Source organism: Falco cherrug, chromosome 2 (assembly GCF_023634085.1).
Source record: "Falco cherrug isolate bFalChe1 chromosome 2, bFalChe1.pri, whole genome shotgun sequence".
Taxonomy (NCBI): domain Eukaryota; kingdom Metazoa; phylum Chordata; class Aves; order Falconiformes; family Falconidae; genus Falco; species Falco cherrug.
The window spans coordinates 115,181,179-115,199,469 of NC_073698.1; the positions used below are offsets into that span (position 1 = coordinate 115,181,179).

General features: G+C 39.0%; 1 protein-coding gene across 2 annotated transcripts in view; it reads right to left on the bottom strand.

Annotated features, from left to right (window-relative positions):
• The window catches only part of EPHA6 (EPH receptor A6), a 513,385-nt gene that overhangs the window by 72,995 nt on the left and 422,099 nt on the right, over positions 1-18,291 (bottom strand). Inside the window, exon 12 of one of the 2 annotated variants that reach the window (XM_055703219.1) lies at positions 12,757-12,879. The exons of the other annotated variant lie outside the window; for it this stretch is intronic. Coding sequence (XP_055559194.1) covers positions 12,757-12,879 — 123 coding nt within the window. The remainder of the gene's footprint in view (positions 1-12,756; positions 12,880-18,291) is intronic. 2 annotated transcript variants of the gene reach the window in all.

Consider the following 18,291-nt stretch of genomic DNA (forward strand, 5'->3'; position numbering starts at 1 on the left):
GTCTCAGCTATTGTTTTGGTTGCTTGAAGATATAGTAAAAAACTCTGCTACACAGCAGATTCCAGTAGGTACATTTATCAACAAAGCAGTAACACACAGATTCTATTCCCAGCAAACAATTTGTTGCCAATAATTTTAAAGGTTTGCAAATTTCATACAAGGATCTCTAAACATTTCACGAATGTAAGTACATCAAGTGTCAGGAGATGTAAGGTAGGACACATCTTGATTCCAAAGGTGCAGGAAAAACAGGTTCAGAAAATCAACGAGCCCTTTCCTCTGGTCAGTACAGCCCACCCAGCCAGGCTGTGCTTGGTCACCAAGACACAATGCTGAATTTTCTTCCCTAGAGCAGTAGCCTGCAGAGGCACTTGAGTGATCCCATGGTTTGCTGGTGGCTGCATGAAGAGACTCCCCAGCTCACAGATGGTTGAAGGACTGGGGCGAGCAGCTGGCTCTGGAGCAGCTGGCTGAGATGTGAGGGTGAGCAGCTGACTCTGGCACATCCAAGGGTAGAATCCAACATTGGGCACCTCAGTCCAGAAGATCAAGTCACCAGTCCCAAGGGCAGGCTGTGGGGCAGACTGGGGCTGGGACGCCCAGTCTCCAAAGGGTCAGGGGGTGGCACCAACCCAAGGGCTTGCGTAGAACAAAGTTCTTAATAACACACAAGGCTATGGATGACAGTAGTTGATGTTAGCTTCATTTTAGCTGCAAAGAGCAGATGCTATCCTTTATATTGGGGTACAATTTGAGTCCAGGAAAGAGAAAGGTCTGTGCTGAACCCTGTACAAATACAGAATACTGCTTTCGCTTTAAAGAGAACTAAAAAAAATGACTTTGAAAAATAATAGTGGGATATTTCTAACCTAGTGAAATTTTTGCCTCTAGACAAAGCAAAAAAAAGACTATTACTTAGATTATGAAAATCCATGTTACTCTCATGGTACTAAGAAAGATGAATTCTTCATCCCCAGAACAAGGACAGGAATGAATTGGGGGGTGGGGGTGGGGTGGAGTGGGGAGGGGAGGGCAGAGAAGTCTCAGATGGAGAAGCAATCTCTGACTATTTTATCATGGGGTAGGCTAAAGCAGTTCTGGAAGGCCCTGAATCATTTTCCTCTATTTGTTATTGCTTACACATACAAAACATCAACATCTTTACTTGAGAAACAGGTTTAAGGACAGACTCCGTACAGGGAAGACAGCATGCACCAGTTCCCTCTGAAGCGTGGGTGCTCCTCACCGGACAGGTGGACACCTAAGCTCTAGTTTAAAGACTTGAGCAGTCCAGGCGAGCGTTTTCACACAGGTACAAGCATACACACTTGAAAAATACCTGAAGAAGAACCAGGTTAATTCTAGAGTCAAGTTCTACGTAGGAGAAGGCATGGAAAAAGGACACTGAAAAAGGTGTCAGCTTGGGCTGAGGACTTGGCATAGAAGACAGAGGTCAAGAGCATCTAGGAGAGAAAATCAACAGATGCTGCTGGAGGAGAGGACACAACTTCATGTTTGAATTGGGGGAGGACAAAATAAAAGGTTTGAAGATGGATTCAATTATCAAATGAGCCAAACAAATAATTCTTGCAGCAGTTTTAGATACCCGGCTGTGCTGCATTAGGGAGGACTGTGAGAAAATAGACTTTTAAAGTAGAGGAATTATATAGTGTTCTGAGGTTCTGTTTTAACCCTAAACAAGCATTTTACACGCTATGTATATTTAGCATTTGCAGTATCTTACTGTAACAAATTTGTCATTTAACTACATGCTTAACAATATGAAATTATCATATTTATACATGATGAAGCTATAAATAATCCTGCCCCTGACACGCGTGCGGGATATTGGCTAAAGCAGCTTCCCCTCCTTGCACATGGAGTCACTCTGGCAGATCCATGTCACTCCCACCAGCTCAGAAAGCCAGATTGAACACACAAGAGCAGTATCGCTGCTTGGCGTGATGCAGGAAGACATGGATCTCATTACTTAGAACTTGACTAAACCTGTGGAAGGTGTAAGGGTTATTCATTGCTTTGATGCAACTACTACCTTGTGGCACGAGGCTGACTGCTTTTGACAAGGTGGGCTTTCTTTCCTAAGAAAGTTCTTCACGGGAATTCTCCCACCCAGCTGTACTGCGATGTCGTAAAATAAAACCAGCATAAATGACAAACACTCTTTCTTGATGTCATGCCACCTCAGAACATGCTACAATTTTGTATTTTCCACTGATCAATCTGCTTGACATTGTTTTTAATAAGCAGAAATGCAAAAAAGAAAAAAGCCACACATTGCAGACTAATGTAAATACAATTATATTTAAAACTCAAACAATATATATTTTTAGTTATCTTTCTGGGTTTCTTTTGTTTTGTTTTGGTTTTGGTTTTTTTTTTTTTCCACAACAGAAGATTTTGGCAATTTTTAATTTAATTGAGTGGTGGAGCGATGAATAAGGAGGAGAATCTGAAGTGTCATATCAGTGACAAAATATTCAGCTTGTTGTCTCCTGTTGTCATTTTAAATAATGCAGCGAAGCCCACTTTAATGAATTTTTAATGTAAGATTAATCCTCCTAAAAGAATACAGTTAGAACATGTTCATTTCTACAGTCTTTACTTATAATGGGATCTTTAATACCCATTATGGGAATAGATCTGTGAACATAAACAGGATATTTATTCTTCCACTTAAAAAAGCAAAGGTTGAAATCTCTTTAGTTCATATAAGAATATATTGCTCCTGGGGCGCAGGAGCCTGCAAAGCACACGCAGCCATGTCCCCCCCTGAGGTGTCCAGGGCTCAGAAGGCATTCCTAGACCTCACCCTAGTTCCATTCATTGCATATGCCTCAAATAAGAGAGCCACTTGCCAGGGCATTTCAGCTTCTTCCCTCCTCCTCCTAATGATGCATTTGCTCGCATCACAGAGGAATTTCAGCGAATGAAAAAAAAATATTTTTTTTTCCATAATGCAAAACCAATGGGGGAAAAAAAGAAAAAAAGAAAATGAATGTTTATGGTAAAAGTCATTGAAAAACATTCTGCCAGGTTTTAAGTTGTTAGCCCACATCAACACATGTGAAGCCAACGGGAATTCTGTGGCCAGCCATCTCACTTGTGTTACTGACTTACTTCACAGGAGGTCCCCAAGACCTGTGTTCCAAAAGCCTCAAAAAGTAGAAGCTGCAGTTCCAACCCCCTCCTGGAGACTTCAGAAGCCAGTTGGCAAACAGGACAGCACTGACATATATACATCTGCTGTTGTGGGAAACCACACAGATCGAGCCTACTTATCTTGCTGTTAGTTCTCTTTCTATTTCTTTGCATCTGTATACCGCTTTTCATTACTGAAATTAGTTTAGTCAAAGGAAGATACCTTTGCAAAATTGAATCATAAAAAAAAAAATGAATGAGCATGTTACTGTCTATTTTTTAGTAAACTATGGCCATATAGCCGTTACTGAAGAAGATTTATTGTATCAACACAATCTGAAAATATTGTTCTCTGAGCTTTTTTTTTTTGTAATTTTATATTAAATACTTTCCCCCTCGCTACCGTGTAACCCACTGGCAAGAATTTACATCTGCTGGTATGTTTTGGAAGCCAGGAGAAGACTGTATGTATACTTCTAAAATACCATCTCAACCCCCCTGGCCCTCCTCTCCTGCCACAGTGCTGCACTGCCAGCAGTTCTCCCGGTCTCTCCCATGACACAGGGACAATGTGCTTTGGACAACAGATGTTTTAGTGGTCTCCAGCATTCCGCAACCCCTAACTCACATCACTCCTCTGGTGTGCCTACAAAAGATGTTCCGGAAGGCTCTGAGGAAAGAAAAGTGGATCTGTAAAGAGAAAGCAGCTGCACTGTTTCCATGATTTATTTTCTTGTTCTTGTCTTTCCATGGAGAAGCAAATGGAGTGGAGTAGAAGGCAAACCCAGAAGAAATAGGTTTTGGTCACTAGTTGGAGGTTGGGTAAATGAGGGAGAAATACTGGCTAAAATTATACCATAGAAATACAAAAACTGTCCCAAATTTTGATTTTTTCCCCCTACATTTATACCTTCTATCCATACATCTTTGAAAAAAATCTGAATTTCTTCAAGTTTCCATTTGTTGCGTTGTTTATCTGTATCATCTATTTCTACATATTTATTAGCATTACAAATACAACAAGGATGAAGAAAGTTCCATTTTATTCCTGATGCTTATATTTACATGTTATAAGCAGAAATAAAAAAGAATCGTCTTCACCATTAGGGCGAGATGGCTTATTAGAATCCAGAAGTACACATGGAGGGGAAAAAGAGCTGGTGCGGTTGTAGGCCAGTTCTGAAAGCTGTCGCATTAGCTGTTCTGAGTATGTCTGAAGCATCTCATTTGAGAGCTTTGCACTGTTTTTCAAATATTAACCTATAAACACATAAATCCATGCTATGTACGGTGAAAAGAGAAGATGAGCTGAAGTGGCTTGGCTGAGGTATCACAAAAAAGAAGTCCTCAGCCTGCAAGAAAAAGCTGTGGGAGCCACCATATCTGCAAAAAGTGCACCAAGAAGGCTTTGCATTGCCTTCATGTTCTCCTGATCCTTAGCGGGCAGCATGCCAGCCTAGGCCCTTGGGATAAACCCATGTACCCTAAAAAAGTAATCTATCCGAATTGTGGCAGTTGCCCAACAACTTCCACCGATCAATAAAACAGCTGATGTTTGCATCAAAATCTTGGTTATGTACCCTGGAACTGTTCTGTCATCCCCACGCCTTGTAAGGACCACTTTCTGCTGACTTGAAAGAGGTTTTAAGAGATGACAAATCACAAGTCAGCACAATGAACAGAGCTTAAGGATCGCTTTTGAAACACCCTATGTCAAATACTAGGTTATATCATCCCATCTTAAATCAAGAAAACCCATCATTAATGGCAGCCTTTATCAGTGTGTGAGTAGGAGGGAGAATGCGGAGTTGTGTCTTTGTAAGAATAGGTAATTTATTAGTGACCAGCCACAAAAAATGTGGGCATTCAGTTTTAGTTTAATATGTTCTGGGGAAAAAATTAACTCAATTAAAGTGATACTGGCATAAAATTTATATTGCTTAAAATTTCACTCACAATCTTAAACGTTCCAGCACTTTAGCACTGAAGCAAAGAACAATAAAAAAATTCCATAACAAATACCAGATTCTGTTGAGATTCAGTTTGAGAGAGATACTTTTGCCCAGTTAGTTTAACCAAAACAATTCACCTCACTTTTTCATAAGTGCATTTCAGCATATTTTGCTTAATCTAATGACATTTCAACCTTAAGTTACTCTTCACATTTCAAATGTTCCTATGAATATACATCCTCTTGTGGAAAGAGCAAGGGATGTTCTTTGGTTCAGAATTAGTCCACAGCATCTGACTGCATCAAGGATCACTTGCCCTATTGACCCCAGAGCATGTAAAGGAATTTAAACAAAATTAAGTCTGTGTATCAGGGGCTTCTGCAGTTCATCAATATGCAGCACACCATGATACAGAACAAGTACTTATGGGATGTAAGAAACAATGCTTACTTAATCTCTGTTGTGAATTTACCCATTATCATAGGTGTGTTACATTTAGAAGCTGCAAGCTACAACAGAAATTTGAAAATGAGCAAAATAAAAAAATTGAATACGTAAGGTTACAGTAAAACATGGTTTGGGTCTTTCATAAGTATAATGACATGGTTAAGGTATTATTTTAATCCTACTCTGAAACATCAGATCGTTTTTTGATTATTCATTACTATGCCTGATTGTGATATTTATACGATTCTAACATGTCTTGAATATCCTTTATGTATTTTTTCCATTTACTATTTGAGCACACATACTTTGCCCTTATTTCCCTTTGGTTGACATAAACTTTAAACTTCTGAGCTATACAAAACTGATGAGTTATCACCTCCTGCATCATTGTTTATGAATATCTCGCTGCTTTCTACACATGAGAAAGGCATCATTTCCCATTTCAAGAAGCAGTGGAGGCCACATATCAACACTCCTGATGTTTCTGAAAGCCACAAAGGAAGCTCTGGTTGTAACGTGCAAGTTGCTCAATCCAAAATTAAGAAAACAAAACATCATGTGTCAGGTTTCCAACAACTAAATGATGCACTGCACCTAACATTGTGACTGTTTTGTGATCTCATGACTTTTTTTCTTATTTCTCTGAGGCTTTGTACCTTCAGGACATGCAGGCATACATTTTCAAGCTTCTCCCTTCAACCCTGAGTTGTAGAAGATGAACAAAAGCCAAGAGTTACAATGAAGATGGGTCAAGCAGCAAACCTCATATACTACTTGAAGAGATAAAAATATGAAAACACATTGACACATGAAGAGGAAAACCAAAAGCGTTCATCTCCCAAAACTTAACTCCTGTAACTGTAGAGTCATCTGCAGCGCCAGCAATTCTAGTAATTTTAGTTAAGACTGTTCTGAGAATGTAAAAGGAATTTCAAGGGAAGGAGTCAAATTCTCATAACTATGCAACACAAACTAGTCATATGAGTCAGTCCAGAACTGTCCAGTGTTCACCAACTGTATAATGCACCTAAACGGGTTTGTTAAATATCGGTGTGTAAAATCCAGAGTTCACAGATTATTTCCCGTACATGGTATTTGGGTCTGGGAATGGTACTTCAGCAAGTTGAATTTGGTAAAGGTACACCGGCTTCCTACCTAGAACAGATCAACCCATCCCTACATGTTATTCAAGTTAACTATTCCCCCCATCTCCCACCTCACAAAGTCAGAAAATTTGGAATCTGCTTTCATATCCAATGCTTTCAGGCTAGGATAAAGAGGGAGTTCAGTTTTGGTTTTATTTTTTTCTCCTTTCACCTCGAGACGAAGAATAACTGTGTGCAGCTTATTTACAAATACATTTATGTGTGTATCCACCAGGCTCCTCCAGCTGTCCTCTTCCTGTCTTTCTGCTCCTGTTAGTAATGAACAGCAACTTGCTTCAACTTACATGCCTGTTACAATAAATTACCGCATGTGCTGAAGTCAGATTTAAAAAAAATATGCAAAGTAGTGTATATTATGAAAAAAAAAGGACCACATATGCAAATAAACTTTTCTGAACTTCTAGGGCTAAAATATTTGGAGTTGTTTATAATGACCGTCTGGGCATGAGATGAGTTATTTAGCAAGGGTGGAGAATTAAGACCTCCTTTTTATCACATCCTACACTCAGAACTTAATCCTAGTTCTACAGTTCAAGCTAAACCCTAATGGACCAGTACAAGAAAGTTTTTCTCACTATTCACGTTACTTGCTGCTCATCCATGTTTTGGTTCTGAAGTATTCTGTGCCCACCTAATGGAAATGTCCATATACGTTTGAACGCCTGTCCTCAGAAAATACATGCCATTATGTATTAGCTATAGGGTTTATAGGCTAGGCATGCCAGAGAAATAGCACTGAGGCTGGAAAGAAGAAACTGGAAGAGCCATTTGGTTCGGATATCCTAGAAAATGGATATGCAATAAAAGAATCAATTTGTTAGTCACCCGAGAAAGAACTAGCAATTTTTGTTTAACAAATACAGGAGTTCAGATGCTGGAATCCAGAGTAGGGAAAAATGCATTAACTGAAAAAAAAAGAAAAAAAATAGAAATTACTTTTCTCATTACTGGAGTACTTTAATTATAGTTGAGTTTCACTATGAACAATTGCTCCTTGATGGTTCTTGTTGAGCAATTTTGTTCAATAAGGGTCTGTCAATACAATTTTCTTTCAATTGTCAGTTTATAGAATATCAAGAATAATGGGCTTATTCAGGTGCACTTGGAAATTGTAACAAAATATTAATTTGGGGGAAAGAAAAACGGATAATCATCTTGTTTAGTATTCTATGGTTCTGTCTGAGTTTTTTGAGAAACTCCCTGTAATAAATGTGAACATTACAATGTTAGACAATCAGGCAGTGAAACACTGAAAAGGGGATATCCTCGGTATAACGCACTTTTTGTGGAGGAGGAGTCCTGGCACGCCCTAGTCCAAGACAACAGCGAGCAAACTGCCCTGTACCACTTCTAAGTTTCTGGAAAGTAAGCGCATCCTCATTTCTTGCATATTATATATTTTCTGAGGTTCACAGGGGTGGGTTGGTTTACCAAGCCTAATTTCCTTGCTTGCCTTTTCCTAAAATGTAAAAGACCCGAAAATCATGCAAAATGACCAAATAAACCATGCAAAACAAATGGTAGGAAATAACTGATGCTCATATTTCATTAAAAAAAGTCACATGAAGATACTTTCACAGGAGCTTCAGAGAGGTGCCCTGTGAATGAAAGAGGGGGCAATGATCCAGCTGCTGACTCCGTGGGGACATCACAAGCAAATCACAGCACTGATGGCCATAGAAAGGTGTGTGTGGAAAGAATAATTTTGATTTTTTTGCCCCTCTCCTGCTAATGCAGTTTGAACTCTGAGCAGCATGAAGGGGGTCTGGGAGGTTCGCCTAACACGAACTTTTCCAGTTCCTCATAGCCTAACACACATCTCTCACTGTTCTTGTCAACAGAAAAACTCAGGAGTTTATCTTGAAAGATACACTAGGGAAGGCATTTGCTTTCCCTCCCTTCCTTTCCAGCTCGGCAAGCTTAACAATCTGTCTGACACTCTTCAAAGGCAGCAGCATACCATCATTTTTTCTTTCCTTAACTTCTGCAGGGCAATACGAGCATCCATTTACATAGCAACTCCTTTACATCTGACTGAAATTGGGAGCTGCCAATACACAGCAAGAGCAGTGAGTTACGAATTTCCCCCAAATGGAGCAAATAACACTGTGCCTAGTTTGGAAGAGCCAGAATTTGAAGAAATAGATCCAGCACTGGCACTTTGCAATTTTTTTTTCACACCATGTGTACGTACGTGTATGTTTGTGTGTGTGTTTGTAATTATGAAAGAAGGGGTGAACTTCCACAGCTTATGTATGTATGTATGTATGATGAGGAGTGTAAACTGCCACGTGGATTAAGAATTCTATTTAATATATGCAAGGATATTGCTTGAGAAAAAGTATTTATTGCTTATGTGAATCCATCTGTCATAGACCCCCATCAACTAGGTCATCTGAATTTGCACTGCTAACAAATGGGATAACTAGAAACTAAGTAATTTGTGACAAAAATTATAGCTAAATGAAAAGGAAGCTCCTGCCTTAAAACGAGCATATTTTTGCAAAAGTCTAGGATGGATATTTGGAGGCTTGCTGAAAGCTTTGCTTCTAGTGAAGTGGCTTTATAGCAGCCACAGACTTTTTTGATGTAACTATCAAATATAAGCACTATTGCATTAGCATAGTCATGTCTAGGCTTAAAAACCACCTATATTTGAGGCAATCTATTTATGCAGAAAGATGTACCACCTCATGCCAGCAGCATAAATTACTCTTTCAAGCTGGCTAAATGAGGATACTTTTTACATAGGTGAATCTCTGCACAGTGCAAAAGCAGACACCAAATTCCACAAAAATGAACATCAGTTGTCAGTGCAATGGTGAAAAAAACCACACTCCCCAGAACTATTGACTGAAAAGTAGAATGAGAAGAAAGGAAACCAGCAGCGAGGTTGCCCTGCTAAGCTGTTTTCCAGATACTTATAGCAGGCTTTCCAGTTTAGTTCTGTGCCTCACTTAAAACATCTCTGGGGAATTTTTTAGAAAAAAAAAGACTTAAAAGCATTTTGTCTTTAGTAAGGAATACATTTTCTGACTATTTTGAAGTAAATCTGCCACTTAGCTTAGCTTAAAGGTTTTGGTGAATAAACCCCATCTCATTATCTTTGCTCCCAATGACCCTAACAGCAGAATAATGCAGGCATTTTAAGCCTTCCACGTAGTTAAATTCACTGAAACCTTACGCACAAGCTGTATGTGAAACAACCAGGTTATAGTTCAGCGAAGTTACTAAACGTTCAGTACTTCTGTTGGGCTCAGGAAAGCTGCTGTCCAATATGAGCCCCACGTCTCCGATAACAGAGGTGGGTCACTGCTGTGGGAGGCAGGGATGGAGCATGCTGCCCTGCAGTACCCATACACACAGCAGCCCTCCCGCTTTAAATTAAATTTATTTTTTATGTTTATAAATTAAATAAAATTTAAGCTAATCAAATGCCAGGGTAAGCCTCAGAGACAGCATCAAGACTGCAATGGGAGGTTGATTTTGCTGGCCTGTTGCTGTTCTAACAGCCAAAGGCTGCCACGATACCTTAGAAGGAGCATTGTTACCTTGGGTGACTTGTTCCTTGGTAAAGCAACGCTCAGAAAAAAGGTCCGGTGTTTAGTGCAGTGTTTTTCGGTGCAAAGGAACAAAGAGTACATCCTATCTCCGGGGTTCAAGGATGAACTTATATTTTCCATTGATCATGCACAGTAAGAGATTCAGTTCTGAGACTCTCACATCCCAGATCAGTACTCCCTTCAACAGACATTTTTTTTCCCTTAAAAGTGCTGTAAATGTGTGTGGTTTTTGCTCACACGTACAGCAACACTGGTTTTAGCAATTTAGGAAGTTATCGTGAAAAGAAAATGGCATCCTCTGGTCATCTCTGTAACAAAGACAGGCAATTCAGAATTAAGATGGGGCTTAATGTAAATACAGATATGATGAAGTCAAAAAGGAAGAGCTAAATAGCAGCACTAGAGATAAGATTGTTAGGGTGCATTTGTTAACAGCAATGTCTGACTTACACTGCTGAGTTCCATGCCACGTGCCCCCCCCCCCCCCCCCCCCCCGGCAATCTTTCTCAAAGGAACACACCTCACCCATTGGATTTATCACAGTCCTTCACTGGCTTTCAAGTGCCTGACAATCCTCACTTTCCAGAAGGTGGGCAGTCTCTCCCTGTCTGTGGGGTTGCTGCTTGGATAATTTTTTTTTTTCTATTGGCATAATCAAACAATAACATTGATTTCCATTACCTTCCTAGAGTACATGCTGCACACTATGTAGTTGCATTTCCATTTTTCCCCCAAAAAATTCCCATTTTTTGAAGATATCATCAGATTGAATCAGAATTCCTAGTAAAAGACATTTAGTAGCATGAAATTATGAACTAATTTTATTAAACTAACCACATCTCAGAGTCCAAAGTGAAAAAAATGTGATAAAAAGCTTTACAAGCACTCAGAAAACAACAGTCCTGGGGACCTTAAAAGTAAACTTGTAGGTAGGTATGTAGCTGAGAAGCAGTTCATGAATGCAGTTAAACCATTTGTAATTAACAGAATCAGTGATATGCTGTACCTAATGCTATGTTCAAAATGGAGAATTTTACGAGCCTTGGAGCATTTCCTCTTTCACAGAGTTGTTTGGTTACAGATACCAATCTCATCATGATGCTAACTGCCAGAATAGCTGAAGGGCTATTAAACACTCTCAGATACATGAAGCACAAAAAAATTTACAAAAAATATTTTACAAACTGTTGACAAAAGACACCTGAGCAGTCATAAGAAAAGGCATCAAAGTTGCTGAGAAGCTTCTATTCAAAGAAAGAAACAAAGAAATAGTAGCACTTAAGAAAAGGAAAAGTAAGCATCATCTTGTAGTAACGAGACCTGTAATTACTGCAATAGATAAAATGGGGCATAGAGAAGTAGAACAGTTTCTTTTGTATAGCAAATCAATAACATTACATAATTTTTCAATTTTCTCCCTACTTTTACAATGAATTTTTTTTTTTCTTTAAGAAAAACTGTAAGTAACATTACAGATGTCCTGAAAGGATACAAGTGTGACATTAGCCCACGTGCAGATTAATTTTACTTAGAAATATCTAGTTTGGAAAGCAACAGAACTGAACTTTGATCCTGTTTTATTTACAATTAAGATACACGTATTCATCATGTATTAGCTTTGGTGGAAGATAATGTTTAATGGCTCCAGTATAGGATGGATAACATATATAGCCTTTCTGGGAAAGGATGCCTCTGACCTGCCCTTCTGTCCTGTTTCAGCCCCGTGTCCGGCAGCAGCTTGCTCACTGGCACGGTGCTCTCACCCTCTGCCTGCACCCAACACTGCGCCGACCTCCGGGGTCCCTTGTGCCATTGTACAGCTGGCTCTCTGCTGGGGACCTTGCCAGAGGCAGCGCAGCACACTGTGCTGGCAACACAAATGATGGGGATGGGGTTTTCCTACTCGTTGTAAGAGAATTACAGTCGTTCAAATTGTGATAAAAATTATTAAAGAAAGTTAAGGCAGCTTTCGTGAGATACGAGTTGCAACTGCAGAGGCATACAAAGGATTTAAACACTATATCTATACATAATTAAATTTTCCCTTTCCTTTTTTTTTTTTTTTTTTTTTGTGTTTTAGCAAGGGAATGTAAATTTTTAGGGAAGAGTCGCGCAGTCACATCAAACCTGGGATTTCACAGAGGCATTATTAAAGTTATGTTTCGCTGGTGCACATGGGCATGTTTCATGAAATGCACGATTAGAGGATACTAGGTCTTCTCTTCCAATATTTAGGTTGACCACTTAACTACAGATCAGTTTCCCTCACATTTTTTCCTGGATTCAGAAAAATGGCTAGTTCCTGAAAAGCAATTTAGCTTTCCCATTTTCTTTCAGTTTGGCTGGTTATTGGAAGGCACACCTAAGCTCCCTGGCTGACCAATACCAAATCTTATTTCCCTAAGATGTGTGGAGGGGGCAGAGGGTGAAGGGAAAAACCGATGTGGGGGAATAGGCTGGAATACCTACCAGAGGAAATGCTGGGGGGTAAAGATCCACCCCCTGACACTGGATGTGAGGCCAGGATGCTATTTAAAAATCCCGCCCTCAGGAATCTCGAAAGAGACTTCACCCCAATGGTCGGAAAGGATCCTTTCAAAGAGATAAAAATGATCATTAATCAAATGACTTGTTCTTTGGCTGATAAAAGAAGTTGACTGTTTAAAGAAAGAATAACCAAATCTCTGCAGAGTTAACAGTGGTTTCACTGGAACAGATTTTACAAAGCAGTTAAAAGTCTTTGTTTGCTTTTCAACCAAGTCATACAATACACAGCTTTAACCAGAATTCCTGCAAGTGCTGCAAATGGAGAATTCCAGCACTTCTAGGAGGAACGGAAAAATTTGGTGTTTTACAGGCAGATTACCCCTACTGAATATTCATAATGCATTCCAAATGACGCTACCATAGAGGCATTTTACACGTTTGTATACAAATCAAAGAGCCCAGCAGAGGTGAAGCTATGCCAGCAAAGCTGTGTTTTATACCAGTATTTTAAAGATACCTGACAAACCACCTAACAAAAGTCATGTCAAGCAAGGGGAGAAGGGGAACCAGAATTTGCAGCTGCATTACTGACTTCTGCATCAGGGCAGCTACAACAGCCAGAGCTTCCATTGCATCTCCCAGCATCTGTCAATAAGCTGATATAGGTGAAAACCAGGAGTATAGGCATGACCCCTTTCTGCTTTGCTCTCACCAGAAGCTTGCACATTTTACGCTTTCAACATATTAAACTTCATATTCTTCTCATTGTCTAAACGTACAGTTTTATATCTGGAAACCATTATCTGATCCATCTCTTTTAACGTAAGTACTTGTGACATATCTATTTGAGTGATGATAAATACGGACTCTCTATCATTTGATCCACTGTTTCAGCTTCAGTCTATGTACAGAGATCTAGAGGCATCATCCCATCATGTCAGTGCTCAGAGAATGCCAGCAAAGGTGGATCTGAAAGGAGAGCTCTACACATCTTGCCTAAAAGCACAGAGCCAAGATTCTCCCACCTAGCAATAATTTTAAATCAACAATTAGAATAATTTTTATATTTTTGCAAGTACATCAAGCAAGCATCTATCCAAAAATTTAGGCAATGGCAAATTTCTTTTCATCATCTTGCAGGTACTTCACAGTTGTTCTTCTAAGAGATAGAAAACAACTTAATGTTTATATACAGTGAGAAAAATAAATGTCCCTCTTAAAATTTATGCAACAGTTGGGATTTTTTTTTAAACTAGTAAAAATGTAGCAAGGAAAATTTAGCCTCAAAACACACATATGTATTTGTTGAGCTTAAAGTAGCCTAAGAGAGCTTCGAATCTTTCTCTTTTATTTTTAAGCAAGAGTACTATTCTTTCCTCTCAATATACTTGCCCCTTAAATTTGCTATTAGACCTACTGCAGTCTGTGGGAAACAAATTAATTTAATCAGAGTTCTGGATGCAGTATTTTTATATCTGATTGGTTAAAGATAAGGTATAATAATGTTTTCCTCTGGCCACTCCAGAAAAGGCTTTGGCATTCTTGTGAAAATGTTTCCAAATTCCAGGGCTTGCTTTTTAAAATATTTTCAGAAGTGATCACGGATGGAGAGTCCAGAATGCGGTACACAGAAATGAAATTTGAAAATGGAAAATGGTTGCATTAACTCCAAGATGTTTGGTACTAAACAGCATCTTAAAACAGGAGGGCTAAATGACGAACATATGAAGACTTGTCAAATAAAACTTTGCTTCTCTGTTTCAAAATACGGATTATACCAACCATAGCATACAGTCACATGCCATACGTCCAGACCTTCAGAAAGCCAAACAGCTTGAGCTTCACCATTGACATTTTCCTACATTTAAATGGTGTTAAATGGAAAATAACTCAAGTTTCCTGTCTTACAATAAGTTACTTTGTTATAGAAAGTAATGAAGACAAAATAAAATATATTTTACTTATTGTACATATTCAGAAATAAAAACAAGGAGCAGCACGTTTTGGAGCAATTAAATCTGTAAATACTAAGAGAGCTAGAGGGCTAAAATTATTGAGGCTTTATAAGCAGCAAATAAGTAAAAGAATGCATATAAATGATGTTTTTCTTTTACACTTCAAAGGTAGGATTCAGTCGCTAAAGTGTAAGTGCTTTGTGTCATGTGAGATGCTCTAGAAAATTTGAGACATTCACATGTGAGTGGCAGGCATGACACGATCTGCAGATTTGCACTCTCTGAAAGTGGCAGCAACAGGCAAAGCAGCAGTTGGGTATCGAAGAGTAGGCACTTTGTGTCATTTTAGGCAAATGAATCCCATCCAAATAGTCTACTGTCACCTCAGAAATGTCTCTGATTAAGGAGCGTACAGAGTTGCAAGAACAAGACCTCATTTATTCTCTTCTAGAAGTCCTCAAACAGCTTCTGAAAAGGACAAGATTGATAACATTCAGCCCTGATCAGTGTCCATCAACATAAAAATGCAGACAAAGGAGATGCTGAAAGTTCATTTATCTTAAAATATGCATGGTCCTAAATTAAAAGACAGCATATGTCCCAGAATGAGCAAATGGGCGCTTTTTTGGTATTATCGCCTGCACAACGTGAAGAGGGTTTCAAACTCCATTACAGAGCTATGTGTGTGGATGTTGAGTGTCATTGCAGGTAGTTGGGAAAGAAAATGAATTCTTTTAAGTCCCATCAACCACCACCAGAAGGACAGAGGCTTGATGACAGCTTTGGGCATTTACAGTAATTTAGAAGCTAACTCAAATTCTTACTTGTTTGCATAAACATTCATGAAATAGGTGAAAGAAAATCTGCAACAAAAAATTGTGTTCAAGAGAAAGGGAGAAAGCTCTCTGCTAACACAACAAAGAAGGGAGGTGGGAACATGATATTAAAAAGAAAACACCAGCTTCTCAGAGATATTATAAACTTCTGTGTGGAAATCAATGAACAAGAATTGCATTTCCTTCTATTTGAACATTATTTTTTCTTATTATTGAACAATGAAGATGTAGTTTTTCCTCTTTTTCCATATTGGATCCATGCTTAACTAAAGAAAATGTCCACCAAAAATGTGCCTGCTGCTTTACGCTCCAAACTGCAAAAGCAACATTTGTTTTTGAGAGGTGTATGCTAGCAATAGAAATCTTAATGCTGGATTTAAACAATCCCTTTAAAGCAACCACACTGTATACTTTCCAGATGCTAGCATATTATCACTTTCATTAACCAGCTTTCTTGAGAAATACCGTTCTGCCAGTGCACACTGTGCAGAGACTAGTGCTTTACATCCATTCTGTTTTATATAAAAATTATCACTCGTTTTTGCAGTAGAAGCTTTCAGTATAAGGTCTTACTGGTTCTAAACTGGGAAAAGCAGACATGAATAATAAGCCATGACTGCTCAGTCCCCTGAAATACAGCTGTTATTTAGCAGCTTACAGGCATGGTTTTATCAAGAAAAAAACCCAACCTCTCCCCCCTCCCTCCTTAACAAGGGGAACAACATTAGTTACGGATATTAGCTGGAAAAGTGCATTGAAACAGTAAAAATATATGGCAACACTCTGAGTAGCTGACAGTTCATGAAGTATACACCATTTACTGAGTCTTGTGATACCAGTTTATAACTTGACGTAAATTCTTCTGTTTCACAATTATTACAGCTAAGTGCCTGTGCTCAGAGACGGTGGGGGAGTGCTGAATCAATTAGCCTGCCTTCCACCTTCATCTGTTGTTCCAGGGGGAATATCATCCCACAAATTGTAGAATTTGATAGGGAAATCGCTGGTATAGCATCCTAAACTGGCATAATTTTAGTAGCGTATTATCACACTGAGCAGAAGGGCAAGAGTAGGTAGCTGGGTAGGGGAAATACCTATGCTTAATTCAGCTTCAGAGCATATACATTATTTCACACACATTTATTAGCACTTGCATCATGACAGCAGGGCCAGCCAGAAGGAACGGTCATTTCTGCCCACACCAAAGGCACATCCCACCGCCTAGGGTTAGTGGCAATGTAACTGGGCTGCAGAGTCCTAGATCTACAAGGGTGAGAAAGTTCTGCCACGTGGCTCAGGAATAGTACTGAACAGATGGATGGATGGATGGATGGATGGGTGGATGGATGGATGGATGGATGGATGGATGGATGGATGGATGGATGAATGAAGAGAATGGCATCAAATGCACCTGGTGCAATGCTGGTGGAACAGTGGGCTAGAGCAAAGCACACAACTTGTTTGAATGGGGGGGGTGGTGGGCGAGCACTTGTGAGCTATAGTAAAAGGCATTTAAAAGGATCTAGCTAATATGCACTTTAAAACTCTCTGGGATTGAGCCAGCTGAGAAGTGTTATGTGTGCGACCTTAGTGTAATTTGTGGATATTTTCTTTGAAAAAAGAATATTTCTAGAGTCTCTACGTTGTGTCTAACGACCTGGTTGAAGTAGGTTATTAGAAAGCCTGCTGAAGATGCAGACTGCTCTTCAGGCTTGTTATTTGTTGTTGTTTCTTATTTATTACACTTTAAACTTATCCAATAGTTTCTGCAGGTGGAACTGACCATTTCAGGTGCTGTATATTTTTGTGCATTGTTATAACAGCTTCAAATTCACAAGGAGCTCTTTGGCTTTAACAAACTAGAAGGAGAATTTCCAGAGACATCACACTTACTGTCAGTTATTTTTTACTAGTACCATCTGTTAATGGCATGAAAAAAAGACTTTAGTCTGTTACTCTTTCCTCATAGATTTTGTTTATAATTTGGAAAAAAAAGGAAAAAAATCACGGTTAGTGTATTTAATGTAAAAAACCGAATGATATTTTTTCTATACAGTCAGTTGTCTTGATGCTTTCCATAGAGCGGTTGCAAAATACAGCTAAGAGAAATTTCTTAGGAACTCTGCAGATGAGCTTTTGTGTTCAGTTTGGCAGAAAGCAATGAAATGACTTCAGGCTTTTCACTCCCAGCTGCACTCTCATGATGGCAGGACTGTACCATTTAATTATGAAATACTAGAGGACAGAATGTAGAAAGTGTTTTCCTGCTTCTGCATAGGGGAATTATCCCATGTTATCACTTAATGTTGGGAGACGGCTGGCTTCTGTTACCAGCACCTTCCACTCTAAAATAAAACCTGGGTTTTATCATTACTAGTGTTTCCTCAGGGAAGCTAGAAGGGTTAGAGCATTTTCGCCAAAATTATTTGTAACACATCCATTATGGAAAGTACTGAAAAACAGTCGACTTGTCTCTCACATGGTTTTATTGATTTATCCTTCCCAGATCACCAGGAATTGCACATCATAATCTTTTATGGGGGAACATATGGAAGGTTTTCATAAGGAAGGGCTTTAAAAATCTTTGAAATTATGTCAGGTTACAATTTGTAGAGCATTCAAAGTACTTGACTTGGAATGGAAAAAAAAGTCAGAATCAGGGTTAGAATTTATCCCCGATTAATTTGTTGGATCCTATTTCCAGTGCATTTAGAAAACACGGATCT